Consider the following 23,450-nt stretch of genomic DNA (forward strand, 5'->3'; position numbering starts at 1 on the left):
TTATACTATATGGATGCTGTTTCATACGCTTCTTGTTACCAGATAACTTTGTGAGTAATTATATTTTGTTTGCTTTTATGTATAGCTGACAATCTGAACATCTCTTAAGGGACAATTTGGCTGGTGCTGTTGCCGTTAAGTGTCTTTCCCGAGGACATATGCCCATAATAATAACAGCGACGAGCCTTGAACCTATTACCTATCAGGGGAGCGCTGCTATTAAAGCAGTTTGGGAGAGGAAGGGACACTTTTTCATCTGTTTTGTCGTTCAATTTGGCAGTAAAAAAAAACATTTAAAGAATTATAGAATCGTATTGCCATGGCTCCCATAGACCGTTGTTAATTGTTTAAAACACGATCGGGATATTTGTATATTGTGTGCTAAAGGTCTCCCATCTAACACCATAGTACTATACAACTTGGCAACTACATTAAAAAATCAACCACAGAGTTAGAAACGTGGGAACTAGAAGGCAATCACACTGCATATTTAATATTATAGTAGGGTGGGGAAGATGGGACACCTTTGACACATAATACCCAAATATTCTGATCGTGTTTTAAACAATTAACAACGGTCTATGGGAGCCGTGATGATACAGTTTTATAAATAATCGTTGAATGTTTGGTTACTACCAAATTGTAGGAGAAAATAGATTGAAAAGGTGTCCCAACTTCCCCCACCCTACTATATTAATATGTTCTGGAAATTAAATGTAACTTGCTTTATTCTCGCGTGGCGAGCAAATCGTTATAACACGGGTGTTCTGTTTCATACACCTCGTGTCAGCTTACGAGTTACTAAGTATGCTACTTTGTGGGTAAGTATTTTTGGAGCATTTTCTCACTCTTTTTATGTATGGCTGATAATTTGGACAACCCATTAGTGACCACTGGGTTGAAGCAGTTGCCGTTAAGTGTCTTGCCCAAGGACACATACGCCCACAATGGTAAAATACCATAACCAAACAAACACAATCGTAAAGCATACGAACACACGCGGGTACGTTTATTAAGTGTAAATGAGACTAAATCGAATAGCTAAAGCGTATTAATGTACTTTAAAGGCGTTTTATACACGTTACAAAAGGACAATTTTATATTTGCATTGTTAGATAAAGTAACTATACGATAGGGCGGATAGGCTAACTTTTGAACAGGGTTCTGTTTTCTATTTGACATGCAGCAATAGGCCATGCATTTTAAAACACAAAAAAGAAAAACACGTAGTTCGTTTTTGCAATAATTCGAAAATAAATGACATGTCAGAATAAAATGTTTTGTATATACTTTGTGGTAAAATAGTCCGTTTTCATTCTATTTTAACGTCCAATTTGGTAGCAAAAAAAGCATATTCAAAGATTTAGATAACTGTAACCTTACGGCGCTAAAATAGGGGTATTTTTTAAAAAAAACACATATGGAGATATGGGAAATTATTATAACGGTATTCATCTTATCCCACAGTACTATACTGTACTTGGGTTACACATATGTTAGTATATCAGCACTGTTTGGTACGATTGGGATAAAAACACATACAGGGCAAAAGGCATACACTGCAAGTTCTTGTATGTACAATATTTAGAGACACTTAGAAATTATTTTTTTACAGAACACATTTTTGTAAAAATTGATATTTTTTGGCCTGAATTAAATTTTAAATCTCAAATAGATTTAAATTTTGATATTTTCAAAATTTAGTATTAGAAGTGCAAATGAATTAGGAAAATACGAAAAAATCATGGATTAGTAAAATTTAATTTCTAAACTGAAATCTCGTGATAGGTTTATGTTTTCAAGCATTTGCTTCTCAACCTTTTTAGTGACCCAAAATATTAAGCATAAATTAAAAGCAAAATTTTTGAAAAAAAGCGAAAAACGAAATTATTTCCGAAACTATATTTTACCAAAATTTTTTCAAGCATACAAATTTTTCTTTGTTTTTTAAAATAAGAGTCAAAAGGCTTTTTAAACCACTGTACTGGGTGGCCCAATTAAATAAAATAGTAACTAGGGGTTGAGAAGTATTGCTATAATAACAATTTTTGTAAAACAACATAATGCATTTTGGAAAAAGGCTCTTAAAATGAAAGTAATGTGTCTGCTACATCGCGTAAAATCTCATATAATGCTTCATAATGAAGAAGTACTGTGTTTTTTTGCATGAATAGAACTGTAAATGCGGGAAAAATCTCTTAACAGTTGAAATTAATAGTTCTGTGTGAATTTAAAGCCACATATTGAAAGCCGCAAGTTTAAAAAGCCGCAAACTTAAAGCCAACAATTCCTACAATGAAATTAATTAATCTTTGCAAATAACAGCATTATTCCTTTGCAAATAATCACTATTTTATTGATTTTGGTAATATTAATTTAACAGCTTTATAATTCAATCCTTTAAAACTGCGGCTTTTAAACAGTAGGCTCTAAAATCGTGGCTTTTGACATTGTTTGTAACTTTTATATTTTCAAAAAACAAAAATTAGTTCCTTTTGAAAAATTTTGTTATTTTTTAAGTAACTTTTTCATGTCATCCATCGCTTGAAGCAAATTTTGACCAAATTTCTGTGAACTTGTTTCTGCACAACTGTGGTAGCTTGTAATGTGTATTGTCACTAGAAATAAAAGATTTATTTGAAAAATTTGAATACACTATGACTTTTCTGCCAAGCGTCGTAGCACAGTTGGTTAGCACCTGCCTCTAACCCAGAGGTAATGGGTTCAAGGCTCTTCGCTGCTACCATTGTGGGCGTATGTGTCCTTGGGCAAGACACTTAACAACAGTTGCTCCAACCCAGTGGTCACTTCTGGGTAGTCTAAAATCTAAATTGTCAACCACATAGTGAAACAATCACCCACAAAATTGCATATATAATCACTCGTAACCGGGCACTTTCTAAACCCTAAACCCTAGACCAGCATTTCTTAAACTGGAGTAAATTTACCCCTGAGGGTAAATTCCTTGTATTTAGAGGGTAAATAAGCTACCAATCAAAAACCACATTAGTTAACGGACAAAAAAATTGTGCCAATTGTAGTACTTTACTAGACATTGAACAACTCGTTGCTGAAAAGCTAGCACAACCGTCGCATTAAATATACCTTATGTTTTTAGCTGTTTTCCCTTTTTAATAAATGAGCGCCATATTACATATTAGGGGTAAATCTGATAAGCATCTTTGTTAAAAGGGTAAAGCATACAAACAAGTTTAGGAACGACTACCCTAGACCAGTTCTCTTCAACCTTTTCTGGGTTGGTGAACCCCTAAAAGTTGTTGCGACGAACTCATGCACCCCTGATTGCTTTAACGTAAAACTAATGACGTTTGGCGATTCCCAGTGATGCAAAATATAGAATTCATATAAAAAACTGTAGAAAAGAGTCTAAATTTATGCACCGCGCACACTGGTTGAAGAGCACTGCCCTAGTCTAAACCCATATAAAAATACACCTATTTAAAACAATAAAAAAACAAACAAACTTCTGTTTTCTCCGAGAAATAGATAATAGACCCCGTAACCATCTTCAGTTTGTGGGGCGAACCCGCCACCAGAAGGGAAGAGTCCAATAATATCAGCATAATGTTTGTCGAATAAATAGGGAGATTGGGATGTGGACAGTTGATCATAGTCAGTGAAAACCTGAAAAAATAATTTGGGGTTTTAGTTTAAAAAAAAGGGTTATTAATTTTGAACAAAAAATTGGTTATTAATTATGAAAAAAAAGGTTATTTTTTTGAAGCAGAACCCAATTATGTTTTTTTTTATTAAAACTACACTAAGAGTTTTTTACATATTTAAAATTAAAATAAAATACCACGATTTTGTATCTAACAAAGTAAGACTGTAACGTGTAACCACTATTTAGAATTTTAGCCTAAAATGATAAAAGCCACATTTATGGCCTAAAATATACTTCATGGCATAATGCATGGAAAATCACACATGGATTTAAAATGACAAGATGCAAGATTACACTTTCAGTTTGATTAAAAATGGAAAACATAGAATTCCTTATTTAACTAAAAAGTGGAATTTTGGCTAAATTGTTAGCTAAACTTGAAAAAAATTACAAACAAAGTTTGAAAAAAATTACAAACAAAAACATATGTGGTAACTCGTAAGTGGGCACGTGGTGTATGAAACAGAACAATGGTATTACAAAAACTCACATTGCCCGCCATGCAAGCATAAATAAGTACATTCATTCGCTACCTTTATATTGAAAATCTTTGGTGAAATTCCAGCGAATTTTGCGGCCACGTAAAGTCCGAACATATGTCTGTCGGAAGCTCTACCATTCATAGCGTCCAGTTTATAATTATTGTGATGCAACATTGCTGCTTTTAAATGCTTTAAGCAGTCAGATTTGCTGACAGAGGTGTCATCCATCGCCTGTTATGATGCAATAAAAAAAAATAAAAAAAAATTATGTAAAAAAAATTGTTTAATTTTTAGTATAGTACTGTGGAGTAAGATGAAATAGCATATTTTTTTACTGTGGAGTAAGATGAAATAGCATATATTAATGGCTGGTTATTTAATACAGTTATAAAATTTTGTAAATATTCTTTGTTTACTACCAAATGGGACAAAAAAATAAAATATAACATGTCCCATTTTAATCCACCACAAAAAAATAACAAAAAATATAAAAATGTTTTTTATGTAATAATTAAAAAACATGATTTTTTAAAAAAAAGTTTGATCTGTAAATAGATCGAGAGGACCCCAGTGTGGTGACAGATAAAAAATAAAATTATTTTTTATTATAATAATAATTATTTTATGAAGTACTTACCTTTGTGAATGCTAGAGAATGCATGGATACTGTACGAATAGTTTCAGTTCTACCGTATTTGAAAAACCTGTTAAAAAAATTGAAAAAACTTAATTTATTTATTCTTGCGCTGGGGGGCACTGACAGTCAGTTTAAAACACAGGTGTTCTGTTTCATACACCTCGTGTCCGCTCACGAGCTACCATGTATGTAACTTTGCGGGTGATTATTTTTTTATTTTAAATACAAATGTTTAAAAAACCTGTCAAAAAAATTGTAAAAACTTAATTTATTTATTCTTGCGCTGGGGGGCACTGACAGTCAGTTTAAAACACAGGTGTTCTGTTTCATACACCTCGTGTCCGCTCACGAGCTACCATGTATGTAACTTTGCGGGTGATTATTTTTTTATTTTAAGTACGAATGATAATTTAGACAAATAAATGGGCACCGGATTGGAACAATTAATATTTTATTTCTGAACCGCATTAATCTGTATTTTATCATCAATAAAGTATATAAGTTTAATAGGATTGTGTGTTTAAATATCCCTGCCTCCCGTGCATTTTGAAAAGTTTGGTGCCTATATTTCTTATTGTCATTTAAACTAATAAAATAATTACCTTGTCATAGCTGTTTCATACGTCTTAGGTGCCTTCTTATGCATTCTGTAGAAAGTAAGTTGCAGAGCAAGCTGCATGAAACTATCGGGGCTCACACGGCATTTTTTGATTTCTCCTTTCCCTTGCATGAGTTTCAAAGCATGCATATCCAGGTTGTGAGACTGTGGTAAAAAAAAAAAATGAAAAAAATGAAAAAAATAATCACCCGCCAAGTAACATACTTGGTGAACTCATAAGCTGGCAGGAGGTGTATGAACACCCGTGTTGTAACGACTGTCGTTATATAAACAATACAGCTTAGGGCCATTTCAAAGAACTTGATAAAAATTACAAGTACACAAAAATTAAATTTGACACCCAAAATAAAATAACTTTAAAGTTAAGTGTATAAAACTGTATTGCATTTATTCTGGCAATAGAAACTACTGTAATTGTACACCCAAGTCTTTAGTATAATACAATACACCATATGTCAATAAAGAGGTACAAAGTCCATGGAATATAATGTATCTGACTCATAAAATGACAATACGTCTTTGTACAGTAATTCTGAATGCCTGTCATATAGCAAATATATTTGACCTTAAAAGTTTACTTTCTGCAAATTTACGTCATGAATATGTACTGACAAACAATTTCTTAGAATTTTAAGTCTTTAGCTATCAGCACAGGCGTTATGTACGCATGTGTGTAAGTAATTAATGCACTGAACGCATATATGTAGTTTAAACTGCTTGAAATACACACTCATAATTAGTTGTTAGTGATATCATATTTTAATTACAATGTAATTAATATGTAATTAGAAATTAATTGGTAAAATATAAAAGTAAATACTTTTGTGACAAAGGGTCAAAAGTTGAAACAATATTTTAATCCTAAACGTTACAATATTGAATGTACTTTCTTAATTATCTTTATTTACTTTTTTTATTATCTATTCTATAGCCCTACTTAATTTAGTTAAATTTAATCATTTCACTTTTTTGATCATTTTACTAAAAACAGCTTTATATATACAATACAATACAATAAACATACTTTTTGGTTGTTTGCGTGTTAAAAATAGACCAGGTAATCACTGTTTTACCTATTTATCAGCACATTATTAACATATATATAAATAATTTCATGGGTGACCTTTTTTGTCTTATGCATCTTAAATGCAGACTAGGATTAATGTTCTAGGAATCTCCATTTTACTTTTTTACTTGTTACTTTTCTTGGTTGATTAAATCGTTATCACCATTCACCAATTTAGCAATTACATTTCAATTAACTTTTTTTTTGCTTATCCGTTTAAATTAACATTTTTTTATAGTTTTTCCAAACTAGCCAAAATTCAAAATACGCTCTAACTGTAAACTTTAAAAAACACCTGCAAAATAAAATCACTATGTCTGCCATAATGGGGCAACTCTGGCCTAAATCCCATGTGTGCCTTGTTACAAGACCTCACCCATATATTACTGTGAGGTAAGATGGGATACTATTTAAATTGTCCCATTTTACCCCACTCTACTACATAAAAATATATAAACTTACCATTTGTGTGTGGTGTGTCAGATATTTTGGAATCACTAGTTTGAATTCTTCCAAGTCCCATTTTATCTTGGTAGGCACGGTCAGGATTGGGTGGGAAACTGCATTTTGATCGAATGCATTACCTTCGCTGTCGTATTTGCTGTTGGCCCAAACGTACTCTAGAACTCGGCTGGTTAACTGTGGATTGAAAATAAATGTACATTATCATATAGCAGGGTGGGGGAAGATGGGACACATTTTATTTCATTTTCGTAGTAAACAAAGAACATTTAAAGAATTTTAAAACCGCATTCTCATGACTTCCATAGACCGTTGTTAATTGTTTAAAACACGATCAGGATATTTGGATATTGTGTGCTAAAAGTGTCCTTCCTTACCGCACAATACTATATATATACCAATGTGTGGCATTCTAAGAACCATAGCGTGTCTTGCCATAAGTCTTTACACATATGATAGAATAGACTTAAAAGCGATAAAATAAAAAAGGTGATGAAAAATGCATTACAATACGTAATAAGAACACTACGGAAAAAAAATAGAAATGAAAAATGTTACCAAAAAAAGAATATATATATATATATAATATATATATTAACAGAAAAAATAGAAAAAGTGTTACCAAAAATAAAATATAATAAAAAAAAGAAAATTTAAATAAAAATTAAAAATGACTTGGATTTTAAGTTTAAAATACTCACAGTAGCATCAGCAGTTGTGTGTTCCACATTGCCCCCAGCCAACCCATTCTCATATACTGTACATGTGAGTGACTTGTCATACCATCGGTTGAATTCACCCCCACACAGGTTTGTCCATGCCTCGTTCGTAAGATTCTAAAAACAGTTGATTGTTAAAAATATATATATATTTTTTTTTATATATATATATTTAAAATTTTGAATTGAAGAAAAGAAAATAACACAAATAAATGAGTGAGGGCTGTGATGAAGTGGTTAGTGCCTGCCTTTAACCCAGAGGTAATGGGTTTAAGACTCGTTGTTGCTACCATTGTGGGCGTATGTGTCCTTGGGCAAGACACTTAACGGCAATTGCTCCAACCCAGTGGTCACTAATGGGTTGTTTAAATTGTCAGCAACACATAAAAAAAGAAAAATCTAAAAAATATTCACCACAAAGTAACATACATGGTAACTTGCAAGCTGGCACAAGGTGTGTGAACCAGAACAACCGTGATATAACGATTGTCATTTTCCGGCCACGCAAGGATAAAGCAAGCTACATTTATTCGAATGAATCAATGTAACTATTTATCTTCACATGGTGGGGTGACAGTCTTTATAATACAGGTGTTATAATTATATTATATTGTAGGGAGGGAAAGATAAGACACTTTTAGCTCAAAATATCAAAATATCTTGATCGTGTTTTAAACAATTAACAACGGTCTATGGGAGTCGTAAGGATACGGTTTTATAATTCTTTGCATTTTCTTTGTTTACTACTAAATGGGAGGAGAAAATGTAGTGAAAGGGTGTCCCATCTTTCCCCACCCTACTATACATAGGTATAAAAATTTGTATTAGGATGATTTTTAAATTCTTACGAACCTTGGGTTTTGATTGGTCCAACGCGATATGCAAGATCGCACTTTCAACATCATAGAGATTTATTTTATTCGAAGGATGACTCATCAATTTTTCTCGCTCCTGAAAAAGATGATTCAGCAAAATTAATTACTAACATTGGTGTTGATTCAGAGCACACTTTTTTTCAATACCCAGGGTTTTAAAACTTTTTTTTTTCTACCTAAACATATATAAAATAGTTTTTGACACAAAATTTCTTGGTACTTAGATGCACAATTTTTTGTAATACAAAAAACAAATTTTATTAGTGTTTCCAAAACTTTTTACCAGAAATTGTATACATACCTGTGCCCAAAGTGTTCGGTTTTGTGTGGTAAACACTGCTGGGTTCCATTGTACTTCAGTTATATCTTCAGTCTCGTCAATTATGTCTTGGAATACGGTTTGTAACTCACGTGGTGATAAAATGGACTCGTTACCATTTGAATCAGATCCATAAACATTAACTTTGTACATGATACCTTTTCTGATACGTAAAAATATAAAAAAAAACATAAAATAAAAATTGTATATAAATTTTTTTTTTAATATCCATTTTTTTGCCAAATTTCTACAGAATCGCATAGCATGGAACCTGAGATTTAGATCAGAGTTGGTGTATTACCCTGACACCCAGTGCTACAAGCCATTAAAACAAAACAAACCATTAAAAATTGTCAATAGTACCAATATCGAGCATTGAACCCCCAATCCTTCCGTTACAATGCAAGCGACTAACACTGAGCCAAACAATATTTTAATTTTACCACTAAATTTTAATCATTTGCATCTTTCCAAATAAAAATTTACCCTTTTTGGGAAAAACATATTTTTGATAACATCAAAAAGGGCCAGATATTATTCTCATTTTACCACTACATTTTATTATTTTTTAATAATTTGCACCTTCACAAATTTATTGTTTAAAAAAAAACGTTTTTGATAACACCCAAAAAAATTGTTGTGACTAACAATACAGGCTGTAAAAATCTACTAAAGTAATACAAAAAGATTTTAGCTACTGACAATATGTGCTCTAAAAAAATCTACCACATCAACACCCACCTTATCACAATAATATGCTTTGAATTTTCATAAGTTTTTAACTCGTCCATCGCCAAGCCTGGAACTCTGGTACAAGCGAATAGATATCTGTATCGATGGCAACAAATGGGGACCAGGTTTTGTACAAGCAAAGGAGGAAGCTGAAAAAATTAAAATTAGAAATTAAAAAAAAAAGTTTTGGCAGCGAATCTTGCATTATATACATATATATAGTAGGGTAGGGGAAGATGGGACACCTTTTCATTTTATTTTATTGTACCATTTGGTAGTAAACTAAGAAAATTTAAAGAAATATAAAACCGTATCCTCACAACTCCCATAGACCGTTAATTGTTTAAAACACAATCACAATATTTGGGTATTATAAATTTTAAGAAATTGTATACTATTACATGGAATACTAAATGAAATAATTTTATTTTCTTATGTAAAATTTAATAAGCGTGGTCACTACACCTGGCAGACAAACGAGTCACTTATGTTTCAATTTTATCACATAATATAAAATCGCAGAAAATTTTACAAAGTTTTTTTTGTAAAGTCATGGAAAATTTTTCGAGACTAAAAGGGTCTAGAGCAAAAAAATTTGAGAAGCTCTGGCTTAAACTAAAAAAAGTTTGAGAAGCTCTGGCATTACTAACCTTTCTGTCAGCAATCATTTCATAAAATTTGAGATGATGGTATACAACACAGCCAGCCCTAGCACTCTGCTTTTTTGGAGCACATTCAGCAAGGTCAGATTTTTCAATAGCACTGTCCGTGCAGAAATTGGTATACACTGTAATAAAATTTGAAAATATGTAAAGTAAAAAAAAAGGAAAAATCTCATCCCAAAAAACACACAAAATTAAATACATGGTAACTTGTAAGCAAGCACGAGGTGTATGAAATTGAAAACCTGTGTTATAACAAATATATTAAATGATAAAAGTTTATAGTTTTTTTCATGTTACCCAACTTTTTCTAAGTTACCCTACTAATCAGTAATCATATGCGTCAAACCTTAAGTGGCAGATTGGAAGACCTATTCCACTTAGTAAACATTACAACCAATAAGGTGAAATTTTCCACAAGAATGAGGGTCCTACCACCCCTGCCTACCCTGAATTTTCTACAGCTTGGCGCCTATGTTTACATAAAGTATTTATACACACACATGGTACTTACATAGGGAGGAACGGTTGACTAAATACGCATATTTGTCCCATAGATCGGCAACCCAATTGTCTTCTGTTTTCTCTCTAATGGATACAATTTTTGGTTGGTTTTGAATTCTAACTCTAAAAGCTTATATAGGCATGCACAATACAGAATTTCGTACAGAATATTTTTGACTATTTTATGCACAATACAGAATATTTTTGACTATTTTATAGGCTATGATCCAAAAAGGCTACCCTTAAAGTGTCAATAAATTGATTTATTTGGGTAAAAATGATATTTTTTTATAATTTAAAAAGGTTAAAATTCTAGATTTGAGAATAAAGTATTCTAGGATATTGTAGAATACCTAATTATCTGTAATGTGCATCTTCAAGTTTTTATGCTACTATAAGCAAAGGAAATGGGATAGTTTGGTTTATATAGACTTTTGGTGTGTTATGCCAAAAGGTAGACCTATGCACAGTGTAAAGAATTACTGCTTTATGGTGGCAAAAGAGAACATTTAAAATTTTTACATTGACTACATTTAAAAAAAATGAATTTCGGAAAAAATTACAAAAGAGACATTTGAAAATTGAAAATGTGTACATTGAGTACACTTAAAAAAAATAGTCATTTGAAAAAAATTACAAAAGGGGACATTTAAATTTTTTTTAAATTTACTAATAGGCTTTTAAATGCGAGGACCTGAGATTTTTGCAGTAATGACAGCTCTGCCAAAATATTGATTTAATAGAATTTAAAATAAAAGAATTATTTAGGATTAGAATTTAGAATAAAAGGTTTATTCCAAATGATTTTCCAAATGAATGGAACCACTATTTAAAGCTATATAGCCAGTCACACACAAAGAGCCATTGATTACACAGATCACAAAACAAACATTGAAACCAGACACACCCACAAAACTAGAAGGTTAAATCACTTTACCTTTTCTCTAGTATAGCTTGTAACATGGGACCTTCATTCTTTAGAAATTCCTTCATTTCTTTTGTTATTTCCTGGAATTCATCGGGAGTGACCAGCGGTTCTACTGTCAGTAACATTCTGCAGAAATTATTGGTGTTATGTGATAACTATATGATATTAATTCATGTTTTTGCTATATATATATACAATATATAGTAGGATGGGGAAAGATGGGACACTTTTGGGCACAGAATATCCAAATATCCTAATCGTGTTTTAAACAAATGACAACGGTCTATGGGAGTCGTGAGGATTTATATTTCTTTGTATTTTCTTCGTTTGCCTGTGGGCGTATGTTAGTGGGTAGGCAAGACACTTATGGCAATTGCTTCAACCCAGTGGTCACTAATTGGTTGTCTAAATTATCAGCCATACATAAAAAATGTAAAAAATCCAACATAATAATCGCCCACAAAGTAACATACATGGTAACTCAAAAGTTGGTACAAAATGTATGAAACCGAACACCCGTGTTATAACGACTGTCGTTTTCCGGCCACATGAGGATCAAGTAAGTTACATTCATTCATTAACTTACTTTCTGCATGTGCTTTCCAGTGTAGGCAGGGGGTAATGGGGTAGAACGTGTTGAAATGTGTAAAGAAATTTTTCTCGTGGTATAAATGCTGACAAAGCTATGAACCAACACTGTAAAAAGGTAAGTTTAAAAACTACACAAAAACACCAATTGGCAATATATTGTTGTTTACAATTATTTTGCTTTTTGCTGTTTTTTTTATAAAAAATATTTAAAAAACTTTTTGTATAATTTTTATATAGATATATATTTTTATTTATAATTTTTATTATTTATATTGTTGCCAATAAGAAAACTAAATTTTTTTTTGTTTCAGGGTTTGAAAACATGTCAAATCTTTATTAAATAATTAAATATTTATGTATGTTTCGTTTGCTTTCGTAATTATGGTGGGGGGTTTAAAAGGCGGGGGGGGATCGTGACACCCTAAATCCCCCTGGCCGGGGCACTGGTTACACCATACATTAATTAATATTACCACAACTTCACATGTCCAGTTGTGCTGTAACATTTGCGTAGACAGGTAAGACAATTAGGTGTAACTATATATTGTAGCTGAAACAATAAATAAAAGTGTTCAGATGATTGTACAACATGCATTTTTAAATTAACTCTTTTGTATTAAAATCCAAAGACTCATTAATAACTATTGACCATGTTAGACAAATATTGTAAATTTTTCTTCACGTTTCTTGTTACGGTAACGTCGGTAACAATGTTGTCTGTTCTCTTACAAGATTATGCATCATTAACCTCACTATTACATCACAGACGTCATTTTTCCTATTCAATGTCAGTCACATGCTATATTGTGCAAAAATGTTGCGATCACTTTTAGTCTATTAGAAAGTTGTAAATTTTATATAGGCTATAGTAGGGTGGGGGAAGATGGGATACTATGACATTCTATTTTCTTTTCTCATTTCGTAGTAAACAAAGAACATTCTATGAATCACAAAGCGTATTCTCACGATTGCCATAGACTAAATTGTTTAAAACTTGATCAGGATATTTACTATTTGGATATTATGTGCTAAAGGTGTCCTATCTTCCCCCACCAGTACTGTATAAATAATATATATATATATATTAACTTATTTCACCCCTGATTTTTCGATGTGACTCTCATTATTCATTACTTTGTCCGTATATTTATCAGTAAAAATATGTCAAACAGATAAGCAGGTACACACATTGACAAATTCTGTCCTCGTAATTTCAAGGTTAAATAATCATTAAGCACATAGGTTGCTACTTGGTTATTACCTTATGGGCACGTACCATAAATCATTTTCATATTTCTTAATAAGTTACGAATTTTTTTTTAACAAAACACTTTTGAACAGGCCGTATATATACAAAACTCTTTAAATTGTTAATAAATAGACGGTGTTCTATAGTATTGACATAATTTTTGTTTGCTGAGTATTTAGGAGTACTTGGTGTAATCTGTTATAGTGTAGCCTAAATTGCTTAACAATATAAGTGCTAGATCAAGGAAAGATTCATACAGTATAGCCCATCACAGTTATTTACCCCTAACCGCAATACAAGTTACAAACTATATATTATATATTTAATTATTTATATAGTAGGGTGGGGGATGGGACACCTTTCATTCTATTCTCCTCCAATTTGGGTAATGAACAAAAAACATTCAAAAAATTATAAAATTGCATTTTCACGACTCCTGTATATCGTTGTTAATTGTTTAAAACACGATCAGGAAATTGGGATATTATGTGCTAAAGGTGTCCTGTCTTACCCTACAGTACTATATCTCAATCTGTGTAGGTGTAGGTGGGATGCACATTACAGAATTTCGAATCCGTGAGATTCGATTCCTTTTGTATTCGAATCTAAATACAGGATTCGGTATTCTGTTTAATGACGTCATCACACGACATCTCATAAACTATAGTAACAATTTTTGCAACTTGATAATTTAAAAAAAAATATTTTTGTGTTTGTGGGACTTTCGAGAGTAAACGTTTCGCAACATCTTTTCATAACCTGCTACACATTTCATGACGCAAAAACTATCCAATAGTACAATTTTTGATCATTTTAAAGCTCATGATCCAACAAGGCTGCTATAAAAGAGTCAATAAACTGAATTAGGGTTTAAAAATCGGAATTCTAGATTCGAAATAAAGTATTCTAGGATATCCTAGAATACCTAAATTATTCTGTAAAGTGCATCCCTAGGTGTAGGACAGTGTAGCTTTATATGCCCTTAGATAAACAGGCATTATGTACTGTATCTGAAGGACACATGTGTGGGCCAATATTTGTGTACATACAACAAGCATAACTACAATAATAAAGATCAAAGCCTATCCTCTAAGTATGCAAACACCTCTGTAAAGATTGCAAACCATTTAGCCTTGGAAATTACTGAAAATAAGCCCCAATTTAATTACTGAAAATAAGCCCCAATTTAATTACTGAAAATAAGCCCCAATTTAATTACTGAAAATAAGCCCCAATTTAATTACTGAAAAAAAGCCCCAATTAAGATGTATATCTTATATAGAAATGTTTAAATATGTGGGGTTTTTAAACTTGATTGTAACTTTACTATTTACTAAAACACAAGTTACAAGGAACAAACTATTATGTCAATTATGTGTGTCTAAGTTTATACATACCTAGTTAAACATGTATAATTATTATATGTATATGTACTGTAGCTTGAAAGACACATTTTTAAACCAACGTTTTTATAAATTTGTATTGATTTGCAGTGAAACAGGCTGGGGTCTTTAAATGTGCTGAAACTTTTTCTAACTACTAGTAATTTATAAAAAAAATGATATGTTTTGTGTAAAGTTGTAAACAATTTTTAAATTTAAGCTGCTGCAATAGATTTAGAGGATTAGAGCGTGGTGTCACCGTAAAAGTTTAAAATAAACTGCCTTAAAAAAAGCTTGAAAGTCCTACTGTAGTATAACAGTCACACAGACTTTAATTATTCATTGCACCAGCTTCACTGGTTCTTTTGAATTTACCAATTTAAAGTTATGTCAACGACTATATCATTTATTGATTTTTATGTGGACAATATTTAATATATAATACGATACCTTTGTTTTGAAACTTCTTGGAAAATACAACCAATCCCTGTAAAGAAAGAAAATAATTAAATGTGTTTTTAATTAAAGAGTACAAGTACTTAAAGAAACTCATTCTAGTTAAAAGTTTCCAATAATATGTCAGAGTTTTTAAACTGTATGGGCTATTGTTGCGTAATGACTTGCATTGTAATAGGTTTAGCTAAGCGGCAAAACGTTTACTACTTTCGCATCAATTTATAAAAATAAATAAAAAAATAAAAAATAAAACAAGAAACGAAACAGATTGCGGTGTGTAAAACAGTGCAATCAACAACTGACATTGAAATGTCTGTCAAAAGTCACCATTTATAAGTCACATAAATGTAAAAAAAAGAAAAAAAAACTTATATATATATATATATATATAGCCTATATCTCAGTATAGTAATAGCCTATATCGCATTCTCATATGTCACTGGTTGTTTTAAGAGATCATTTGACATATGAGATAAGGCATCCCATATAATAACAATAATGACATCATACCACATGCGTGTGGTTGTACTTTGCCCGCAGCTATATAGAACACTACAATTGTCACGTATTATAGTCATGAGTCACAGACATATAATTGTAACTGTGTGCATAGAAAGTATACCATATGCTACTTTTGTACTGTTTATTCAGCATACAGAATCGCTTATTTTATGTTTGACATAAGAATTATTAAAAATTGTTAAAAACCAAATGTGTTAATTTATATGTATATTATATATATATATATATATGTATATATTATGTTGTAGGCCTATGTACAAAATGTTTTATGTACATAATCTTTTCAGGAACTTTCATATTCTGCACACTGTTAATAAATTTCATGGAAAAAACTCAGATTTAGAACAGTAGGACTTTTATACCAGATGGGGAGTTTCATTTTCGCTCATAGGCCTTTTAAAAGTATTTTTTTTCTGCATTTTAAATACCCTAACCCCTATTATGATACCCAGTAACCCCTAACTACTAACCCCTAAAACCACTAACCCCCTAACCATCAACCTCTAACACTTTCCACCAGCCTTTTCTGCATACAAGAGGATTCTTCACTAGTGACTAAAACTGAAATTACGAACCTGTATTTGAGCAACTGTCGTATGATTTCCCATCGTAACTTATTAAGGAGAGTCCAGAAGAATACTCCAAGAAGAAATCCTCCGATTGCGGACGTTAGTTTTGCAGCTGGAAGGCGCGTTTCTTCCGGAAACGGATATGACGTACCTTCTGGGGCAAGACGGGTGAGGGTACGGTCTACGTCGTCATGGAAACCAGCAGCAAAGATGGCGGCCATCATTACTCCAACCATTGTGGTGTAAAGCATCTGAGAGTCATCTTGAAAAAGCTGGGGCGTTTTGATTGAATTCATTTTTGGGCGGAATTCGAGCGACTAAAAATTCTGAAAACTACCTCATTTAAGCCTAACTCTGTAAGATTTTAATGCTCTCGATAATTTTTTTGTTGTAGTTATTTATTCTGCTTAAAAATACACGCATAAGGAACGGAGAAAATTAAAAATGCAGCATGTTATGACATTAACGCATGCAACTGCTGTACCACTTGCTTTGCTGGCGTTGCTTGCTAAAGTAAATTAATGAGCTATTACAAGGAGAGAGCGCGAGAAAAAAGCTCAACAGAAAAAGAAAAAAGGAGAGTGGGAAATGAGAGAGCAAATAATAGCCACCAAAGCCAGATATAACGTTTCGAGAAAAATCCAAAAGAATGAATGAATGAATGAATGAATGAATGAATGAATGAATGAATGAATGTAACTTACTTTATCCTCGCGTGGCCGGAAAACGACAGTCGCTATCACACGGGTTTAACACCTCGTGCCAGCTTACGAGTTACCATGTATGTTACTTTGTGTGTGATTATTTTTTTTGGATTTTTTCATTTTTCAAAAGGGAACGCTTTCATTGTGCTGAGCCAGGTAAATTAACTGACCTATATATCTCTGCTGTGAAATAAAAAAGATACAAATTTGTATTTCCGTAATTTTGGCCTTTTATTAAATTGCTTTTTTCCCGCACGTTCCGATCAAACAATAAACAGAAAACTTTTTCCTCGAACAGTCAATCCGCATAAATAACTTTAAATTGGTCAATAAAACAACAAATTATTCTTCGTTCAGAATATCTTCAAGTTCTTGTACCTGGTCGGTTTCTGAAAATAACACCAAACATCTAGTTTTCCACATATCACAACCAGCGCGGAACAAATGACCGTTTAAACACAATACAATAGGATGGGGTAAGATGGCACATGATTTTTAAAAAACGATCAGAAAATATGGGATATAGGTTCTAACGTCATCTTATCTTAGCCCATGGCACTACAAATCATTTCTGTAAAACTATAAAAAAAGTAGTTTGTATAACCAGTATAGGTTGCTTACCTTCCGAAGCTTCAACATTATTCCATCCCCATCTATAAGAAGAACAAAAATACAGTTATAAAGTTATATAGCTATAAATAGTTGTATTAAAGCTCATATTTTAAACTTGCTTCGTTAAAATGTTTTAAAAGTGCTTGACAGTCAGATATCTCTAGTATAGGCCGTGGGACAATTTAGACTGTTACCGGCGGCGTCTGCGTCGAGTTGTGGGCGCTGGAGTAGGTGCTGGTGTTGGAGTGACGACTCTCCGACGAATATGAGTATTTGTGTTTCCCCAGTATGGATCAGCACTTGCACAATGCATTAAGACAACAACAAGCAATAAAATCAATGAAATTTTGGCCATCTTTATTGTTTCTGATAAAAATGTTAATATAAAATTGTCCAAACTTGGTTTAAATATTAAAATATAGTAGCATATACTATAGTGTATTTAGCGCTATATCGTGTTCCACGAATATCGTTTCATTGCTTACCCTATATTACTATTCCTATTCTAATTGTTATAGGCCTATTGGTTAATTTGATGTTTTATGTCAAATGAAAAGAGCAAACAAAGTTTGCACATATGCTACACGTTAACTTGCTACCTCTTAAATAAAAAAATAAAATAATAATCTTAACCAATTTACGTAAGTTAAGAAGAGCAGCGTCCTAAAAATTACAACATAAAACCGCCAAAAACTTCTGCTAAGTTTCTAAAAGCCAACTGTACAAAATACAACTCCTAATAAATCTGAACCACGCACGCGTGTTATATATACCCTTTTTGCATGGTCACTTTTATGCGCGTAAGTACTCGAATATTTACTCGCAAACGCTTATGACGTTATGCGTGTTAACTTTGTTTTTGCGAGTAAATATGCGAGTACTTACGCGCATAAAAGTGACCATGCAAAAAGGGTAATATACAGAGCCTATTACAGATGTTGCCAAAATCACTTTTCGTCTGTCCGGACGCGCGGTGCAACGCATCTTCCTATTTCTCCCGTTCTTATATCACGTTCTGACCGTATGTTTCCAGATTAACGCTCTGTTCCTTCGGTTCAGATGACTGTTAAAAGTATTTTAAAACATAAAACTCCTTTCCTCGGAGTTTTGTGTAAAATTGATTTGCATACGAGATACCTATAGCAAAGAGATTAAAACCATGGCAAAGAGATGGTTTTAATCTCTTTGCCTATAGTAGGGTTGGGGTAGATAGGACGCCGCGTTTTCATTCTTTTTTTCTCATCCCATTGGGTAGTAAGCAAAGAACCTTCAAAGAATTATAAAACCATGTCCTCACGATTCCAATAGACCGTTGGCAATTCTTTAAAACGAAATCAGAATATTTAGATATTACGTGCAAAGGTGCCCCATCTTTCCCCACAGTACCATATATCTTACTATAAACACTAATCGCACCGGACACGGACAGTGCAGATAGAAAAAAATATATTCTGAGAATATCGCCATAACGGTAACGTATTAGAGTTGCGGGCCCCTCTGATACTAAACACAAGAAATACCGAAAGGGCTTGACGGCTAGCAAACTGTATCTCGGGAAATATTTTGGTATATCACATGCAATGCAATACCAATTTCGTAGCTAAATTAAGCTATTTGTTTACAAATATTTAGATTTAATTTAAGACCACACCATAATTTTAACTGATGCAATGTCGAAAACTACCGGTCGTGCATTTGAAAACAAAAAACTAGTAAGTTTAAATGCATTCAAAGTGTCGAGTATTGTAACTTTTTGTTTACGTTAATTAAAGTTAAAAAGACACGTTTTAAAAACATAGGGTCTAATTTGCAACACATTACAGTTATAATTCACACAAGTAATATCGTAATACCTACCGTACACGTGTTATTAGGGGCTAATAATTAGCTAAATTTGCCGCACAGGCAAAATATACTGTCAAAAACAAAATGCTGGTAAAAAACGATAAATTTACATGTTTATTTTAAAAAATACCTTATTTTAATGAAAAATTCGACAGTTATATATTTTTTTAAGGTTGGAGAGCTTTTTACGCTTACATATGGAGCTCTGGTTTCACAATTGATTAAAGATTATGAAAAAGATGAAGAAGTAAATAAACAACTTGATAAAATGTAAGTGTGAAATAGGCAGGCAAAATGGATACTAGTTTATTTTAAAACTTATATACATGCTGGCATTTTGACAGCCAGATTGAAATTATGGTACCAAGTGCCCAAAATTTAGTTTTTTTATCTTAAAATTCACCCACTACCAATATGGATGTAAATTTCACAATGGCAAAATTAATTGTTTTTTTTTTAATTTAGGAAAACCTGTGATAATCATTACAAACATGAGCCTAAATAAAATTGTTTTAAAAATTTTCCACAAAAACCAGGATATTTCATTATTATATGTGCTAACTGTGTCCTGTCTTCTCCCACCTTCATATAAAATAGAACTAGTTAACTCTTTCTGCTGGCTTTAAATCGAAATGTGTTTTCAACATAGGGTTTCATTGAATAAACTTTCGAATCTTGTTTGCAGGGGTTACAACATAGGTGTCAGACTTGTGGAGGATTTTATGGCAAGATCAAATTTGGGAAAATGTCAAGATTTACGAGAAACTGCAGATGTTATTGCTAAGGTGATACTTATTTTGTAAAAAAATTACCTCCTATGATGTTGCACGCCATTAAGACAGATTATGGGTTCAAGGCTTGTCGCTGCTATCATTGTGGGCGAATGTGTCTTTGAGCAAGACACTTAACGGCAATTGCTCCAACTCAGTAGTCACTAATTAAAAGCCATACATAAAAAAAGAAAACAGTCACTCACAAAAACATACATGGTAATTTGTAAGCTGTCATGAGGTGCACGAAACAGAACACCCGTGTTATAATACTAGCCATTTTTTCAGCCACACGAAAATAAGTCCAGTTTACTAAGTTACTCTTCTTTACTGTTACAGGTTGCATTAAAAATGTATTTAAACATAACTCCTGTTGTGACAAACTGGTCCTTAGCAAATGATGAGTTTTCACTTATACTGGAAAACAATCCACTGGCTGAATTTGTGGAGCTACCGGAACGACATAGTGATTTAAACTATGCTAATGTACTGTGTGGTGCTATTAGAGGGGCTCTTGAAATGGTAAGAGTATGGAAATTTATTTTTTTAATGTTTTTGCATATGGATTTTAAAGGTATGGGTATAAGTCAATGCCACATAACTTTTAAATAACCCTTTAAAAAGGAGGGGAAATGACAAGGCATAAAGAACTTACAAATTTTAGCAAAATTTACCTACTGCAGTCAGCTTTGCCTGTGACACTGTTTTAGTTTGTTTAAGTTTACATACAAATGAAAATGTCAGTATTATATTCTCTATGGAGGAGCTCCTACAGTGAGACATGTCATGGGATCTGGTATTTAAGCTAGAGTTGGCCCATTACCCTAACCAATTTTGGTTAATTACCTTAGAATTAAACCTATATTGCATTTTACTATACCTCTGGTATTATATTCTATATGGGTAAGATCCTACAGTGAGGCATGACATGGGACCTGGATTTAGGGCAAAGTCGGCCCATTATCCTAGCTAATTTTGGTTAAGTAACGTATATTACTATGGAATTGAACCAATATTTCACTTACTTTAACTCTACGGAGTCCACGCCTTATAAATTCTTTTCTTTCTGTATTTTCAGCTTCAATTAGAGGTTGAAACATGGTTTGTAAAAGATGCTTTGAAAGGAGATACAACAACTGAATTAAGAGTAAAATTTATCAAGAAATTAACCGATGCCTTGCCTGCTGGGGAAGACTGAAAATTAAACTGTTTTGAAACTGTTTCAACTTTCAATATTAAGACATACTAACCAAAAGGCCTAAAGTATATGCCCTAAATGTACCAAGAACCATAATGGTAAACTCAGGCCTAAAGCATAAGGCCCTTGTATGTCTTTAATTTACCATCTTAAATTAGAGATTAAAGAAGATATACATTTCAGTAATTATATTTTACTGCTGTAAGATTCAATGCTTAGTTGTTCTTGTTTTAGTTTTGAACATATTTTAGTTTTGTGCAATAAAAATGACATAATATGAAATGTTTTGTGTATGATTTTATAAAGGTTTTCTGTCTGTAAACTTATAAAGCTGACGGGGCCTGTGATATAAATATATAGGAATTGACGAATACAAAATAATGAAAAAGAAAGTAACACTATTATTACTGTACATATTTATAAATCTATAGTAGTCAGTGATAGTTAGACAAACACCCACTTACTGGTTGTAATGTTTCCTGATTAATACAGTACCATTATACTAGAGTTGACCTGCCAAGCTAAGTCTGCAGCTATAAATGTACACAACTTTATAAACCTCATGCTCACTGTCAAAATGTGGCAACATATTTAACAATTTGCTCATAAAAAAAATGCGGCCATCAAAACCTGAAAACAGAAGCCTAAAAATTAACACTAAATTTTATAACTAGAACACGAAAAATAATCAATTTTAACTTCTCTATTCTCGTCCATTACAAGTTAACACGGAAAGTGCATCCACGTTACAACACTGAGTTCATAGCAGGCTGCAATAGCCTTGATAACAGGCAGCAGAATCGCAAATGTAGCGTAAATTTCAAGATGAAGCGTTTGTGAATGTGTACCACGCAATTGTTTTGGAAATTATAAACTGACAGCGCTTTTTGGCTGAAGTGCAACAGAAAAACAAAAACATGAATTAGGACATGATTATGTAGTTACGAAACAGTCACTTTTTACCCTGCGTAAAATAAAGGATAAAAACGTCTTGCCCTTTAAAATAGGATAATGTTTTAGCTCGACCCTTTTTTCGCAATGTTATTTACACGTAAGTACACCAGATAAAAAGGGATCACATTAAAACACGGTGTATGTATATGTAGTGTTCGTACTCGTAGCATTTGGGGTACCAACACATAGTGGTAATTCATGATTTTGAACTCGAAAACAACCTACCAGACTTGAGGTTATACTATATTAACTTTAAGTTCATAATGTATGAAATAATTCTACATATGTATGTATATATACATATTGCGGTGGGGGCAACAATAGGCAAGGAACTATTGAATTACAAAGCAGTTTTCCTCACGCTTTGTTTCAAGGGTTGATTTTTCTGTTGGAAAGGCATGCCTGAACGTATGGGTTCAAATGCATTTGCTCGGGGGGGTGCAGGGGCAGATGTACTAAAATCGCGACCAGCCATAGCAGCCATGCCTTGATAACGATGTGTTGGTACTTGGTAATGAGAATTTCCATTATTATTGTTATTATTTTTCGAATGCTTTCCGATAAATGATTTTTTTGCGTCATATGCACCAACTGAGGTACTTTTCATGTGGCTTTTCCAATTTCCACTTGACTGCGGCGACGGCGTTGTCTGTTTCTCGCTACGTCTGCTGTCCGTGGAAGAGAGTGTACTACTCCGTGATTCAGTTGTTGATTCGCTACGCTGGCCTGTCAATCAAATATGTTAAATAAATAAAGGAATGTAACTTGCTTTATCCTCGTGAGGCCGGGAAACGACAGTCGTTATAACACAGGTGTTGTGTTTCATACACCTCGTGCAAGCTTACAAGTTACCATGTATATTGCTTCGTAGGTGATTATTTTTTGTCCACAATGGTAGCAACAACCTG

The 23,450-nt window shown here is 32.6% G+C and overlaps 3 protein-coding genes across 5 annotated transcripts in view; 1 reads left to right on the forward strand and 2 right to left on the reverse strand.

Annotated features, from left to right (window-relative positions):
* Positions 1 to 981: 981 nt before the first annotated feature.
* LOC149734641 (carnitine O-palmitoyltransferase 1, liver isoform-like) lies at positions 982 to 17,065 on the reverse strand. The gene is made up of 16 exons (XM_089879887.1): positions 16,466 to 17,065; positions 15,363 to 15,399; positions 12,277 to 12,386; positions 11,700 to 11,816; positions 10,773 to 10,846; positions 10,247 to 10,383; positions 9,606 to 9,745; positions 8,847 to 9,027; positions 8,523 to 8,621; positions 7,653 to 7,787; positions 6,952 to 7,128; positions 5,407 to 5,567; positions 4,805 to 4,871; positions 4,219 to 4,398; positions 3,486 to 3,645; positions 982 to 2,618 (listed from the first exon to the last, which is right to left on the reverse strand). The coding sequence occupies exons 1-16, from the start codon at positions 16,753 to 16,755 to the stop codon at positions 2,509 to 2,511; spliced, it is 2,175 nt and encodes a 724-aa protein (XP_089736013.1). The 5' UTR covers positions 16,756 to 17,065; the 3' UTR covers positions 982 to 2,508.
* A 304-nt stretch (positions 17,066 to 17,369) lies between these two features.
* LOC149734642 (SLIT-ROBO Rho GTPase-activating protein 1-like) overlaps positions 17,370 to 23,450 on the reverse strand; it is a 38,972-nt gene continuing 32,891 nt past the window's right edge. For all 3 annotated transcript variants that reach the window (XM_089879885.1, XM_089879884.1, XM_089879883.1), the window contains 3 exons: positions 17,970 to 23,268; positions 17,785 to 17,816; positions 17,370 to 17,552 (listed from right to left, as the gene is read on the reverse strand). In XM_089879885.1, the coding sequence (XP_089736011.1) occupies positions 22,883 to 23,268 (386 nt within the window). In that variant the 3' untranslated portion in view covers positions 17,370 to 17,552; positions 17,785 to 17,816; positions 17,970 to 22,882. The remainder of the gene's footprint in view (positions 17,553 to 17,784; positions 17,817 to 17,969; positions 23,269 to 23,450) is intronic.
* Positions 19,348 to 21,870, forward strand: LOC149734643 (trafficking protein particle complex subunit 3-like). Its single transcript, XM_089879903.1, has 5 exons — positions 19,348 to 19,487; positions 19,793 to 19,890; positions 20,306 to 20,405; positions 20,730 to 20,912; positions 21,469 to 21,870. The coding sequence occupies exons 1-5, from the start codon at positions 19,446 to 19,448 to the stop codon at positions 21,586 to 21,588; spliced, it is 543 nt and encodes a 180-aa protein (XP_089736029.1). The 5' UTR covers positions 19,348 to 19,445; the 3' UTR covers positions 21,589 to 21,870.

Source organism: Ciona robusta, chromosome 6, assembly GCF_009617815.1.
Source record: "Ciona robusta chromosome 6, ASM961781v2".
NCBI lineage: Eukaryota > Metazoa > Chordata > Ascidiacea > Phlebobranchia > Cionidae > Ciona > Ciona robusta.